This window comes from Eurypyga helias, unplaced genomic scaffold (assembly GCF_000690775.1).
Source record: "Eurypyga helias isolate BGI_N326 unplaced genomic scaffold, ASM69077v1 scaffold6788, whole genome shotgun sequence".
NCBI classification, from domain to species: Eukaryota; Metazoa; Chordata; class Aves; order Eurypygiformes; family Eurypygidae; genus Eurypyga; species Eurypyga helias.
The window spans coordinates 6000-9165 of record NW_010267460.1 but is presented as its reverse complement, the minus strand read 5'-3'; the positions used below and the strand labels follow the sequence as shown (position 1 = coordinate 9165).

At 46.7% G+C, this 3166-nt stretch overlaps 1 protein-coding gene across 1 annotated transcript in view; it reads left to right on the top strand.

The window, feature by feature from the left end:
• Positions 1 to 787: 787 nt before the first annotated feature.
• Positions 788 to 3166, top strand: part of LOC104513919 (hexokinase-1-like) — a gene marked incomplete at its 5' end in the record, with an annotated part of 8068 nt that continues 5689 nt past the window's right edge. The window contains 2 exons of the mRNA XM_010157422.1: positions 788 to 907; positions 2145 to 2240. Coding sequence (XP_010155724.1) covers positions 788 to 907; positions 2145 to 2240 — 216 coding nt within the window. The remainder of the gene's footprint in view (positions 908 to 2144; positions 2241 to 3166) is intronic.

Below are 3166 nucleotides of genomic sequence, written 5' to 3'. Positions count from 1 at the left end.
GTATACACAGGTGTTAAGAAAGCAACTCTACAGAGGTTTCTAAGTTCCAAATCTTACCCAAAGGCGTCCCTATGGGGGGGAAGAAAGGCTCAGCCCGTCGACTGATCCCAGAAGTCAGAGGTCTGCGGTGGGGTCCTTCCTGACTTGTCCACGATGGTGTCTTCCCTGAAACCCCCCTTTTCTTAGGCTACTTTTATATTGTTTTTTATCTTCAGGGTGGAGCTTGAGTGGCCGTAGTCACATGTACCTTTGTTAGGATTGGTGTAAAGTTTTCTCGCTTCAGTTTAAAGGTATAGGTTACCTAAAATTCAGAGCGCACGCTCAGTGAGGAGTGGTCTCACCTTGGAGGCGGGTAGCCTTTGGGATGGAGGTGTGTTTTGGTATGGTAATGACATTATAATGAAGCAAAGTTCGAACAAGGACAGCAGCTCATCACAAGATGACGGACTGTTGGCTCAGGGCAGCAAAAGTACAGCTCATCAGTCTTCGCAGCACCACAAAGTTCTCATCTCTGCACTGTTATCACAGAGTCTGCCTGTGGAGTCTCCACTCTGTTCCATCCCCCGTGCATTTTCCAAGGTTGCAGGTTACGTTGCTTAGGGAACTGTCGTGGAAGGAATTCCATGCATATCAGCTGCACACCACCCTGGAGGCCCCCTCAATATTATAACTTTCCTTAATGTGCAAATAATGCTGTATTTTTAACATAAGTTTAAATTTCAACTTACCTCTGGTGTTTATCCTACAAAGGTGTACAACTTCAAATGCGTGACTTTTCTCTTTATAGCTGTTTGATCACATCGTTACCTGCATTTCTGACTTCCTGGATTATATGGGAATAAAAGGCGCCCGTCTTCCTCTTGGCTTCACGTTTTCCTTCCCTTGCAAGCAGACCAGTCTGGATGCTGTAAGTTCCTTAGCATCTTTTGAATCTGCCTTTGTGCTGATGCTAGGCCTGATTTCTCTGCCTTTGTATCATCTACATGACGCTTACAGGGCGGGTGTACAAGGAAATCATAGAATATCTCAAGTTGGAAGGGACCCGTAAGGATCATCGAGTCCAACTCCATTCATGCTCTGACCAGTACAGCTGCTCCTATAAATAGTTCCTTTAAAGGTGGCAATGCAAATGCTGCTCAGCCCGTGGCTGTGACAGATAAGAGCAGTTAAATTTTCCATGGTGGTGATATCCCTTTTTTAAGATATCGTGTTTTTTCCAGTTGTATAAACCTGCTGGACTGTGTGCAGTAAGCAGAAGTCCATCCCTGCTGCCAGCTCCTGTTCCGCAGCTGATCCTGCCTCACTGGATGGAGCGGATGGACTAGGGCCTGCTCAGCTGTGTCACCCAGAGGGTGACAGTGTAGCCTGTCAAGTTACCCTTTTTCTCTTCACTTTCATGTTTTTCACTGCCACATACTCCCACCAGCTCCACCTGTGCAGCTGTTAAGTTTCCTGTCTACTTAGCATCGTTTCTGAAGTTAGACATGTTTTCTGCCACACTTCTTGAGTCTGTTGCATTGCTCTGGAAATTTGGAGACCAAGCATGGTTAGTAGTTTTAGGTGTAAATTCCACGTATATAAAGAGATACTCCTTTTCATAGAGACTCTCCTGTATAACCTCACACTGAAGCGTTTGAAACATTAAGTGTACAGAATAATGTTTGAGTCTTAGTGAAAATAAGAAGAATATTCATGTATCAGGAAGGAGAAAACCGGCAGCGATGTTAGGAGCAGCGTTCAAATGCCCAGCTCTAAATTGCTGTCATCTTGCTGATGACAGGAGGCTTTGGTCAAGACAGGGAGACCTTGGAGTGTGACTGAGAGAGAAGACAGGTTGTTCAGCAAAAATGTAGCACCCATGTTGGTGAATACTGGAGAACCTCCTTCCTGAGTGGAGGGCTTTGCTAAGTCTGTACCCCCTGGCCGTAAATATTCCTGGCCGTTTGCTGGGACTGTGGGGTTGGACCTGCAGTGTGCAATAACCTGTGGTGATTTTGTGCTGTTATGGGCTGGGGAGGTGGGCAAATGCAGGGAAGTTTTCAGAACAGAAATGCTCAGTGATCATCCCCTAGAAGATTGTAGGATTTTGGGGGCAGTCTGAAGTACACCAGGAAACTTGATAACCTGTTTTCTTTCTTTCTTAGGGTATCCTTCTCAACTGGACAAAAGGCTTCAAAGCTACAGACTGTGAGGGAGAAGATGTGGTGTATTTGCTTAGAGAAGGAATTAAAAGAAGAGAGGTGATTGTTCTTTTGCTTTTGTTTTCTTTTTCTCCTCCTTCTCCTTCCTCTCCAGACTTGACAAACCTTGTGGCTCAGGCTGGCTCCCTCTCGCAGGGTTTGTGTGCCTTGAGGAAACAGGCTGTGCCTGCTGCCCTGCACAGAAGGTGTTTGCCTTGCAGCAGGTCTGGATGCAGCAGACCCCGATGCCGTGGGGGGCTCTGATGCTGGCACGTAGCCTGACCACCACGTGGGACAGTCTAGAGGGTGCGCAGTTCAGCCACCAAACCGAAATTGCTACTCAAAATGAGCCACGCTGGGGATTTTGTTTCATTGCTTGTTTCTTCCTCCCAAAGGCTTCTAACTTGCTAAATTTGGCAGAACTCTCAAGGCTTCTTTCAAACCCTGTGGCAATTTTCACTGCTTCAGAGCATGGACAAGGGAGGAGTTTTTTTTTTTTGGAATGCACCTCAGTGTCCCCTAAATGACAGTTCTCCCCTTTCTCAACCCTTGATCTTGAGAAATCTTCAAGCAGCTTAACTGAACCTTTCCAGGAAGGGAAGAAAACCAGCCAGAGCAGAGCATTAATTTTAGCAGAGTTTCATCAGCAAGTGGAAGGGAGGTCTTAAAAACCTTTGCTGCTGGATCTGCTACCACACTCCTGTAATACAGAATGGCAGTAGCCCTCTACCCTGTGCATGCATACGAGATGTGTACTTCAGTGTACGTAAGCCAAAGAGTGCAGCCAGGAATGTACTTTCTTCAGGTCACGTACTCTGTTGCAGGTAGAGCACGCGAGGAGCCTTAGCTACCTGCTGGTAGCTTAAGTTCCTATTTCTGTATGTGTAAAATCAGGCCGGTGCTGTCAGCTGTTTGTCTGCAGTGTGCTTTGGCAGCATTCCCAGTGCTCCTTCTGTGTCCCCTTTGGTGGGAGGGGTTGCCCCAAA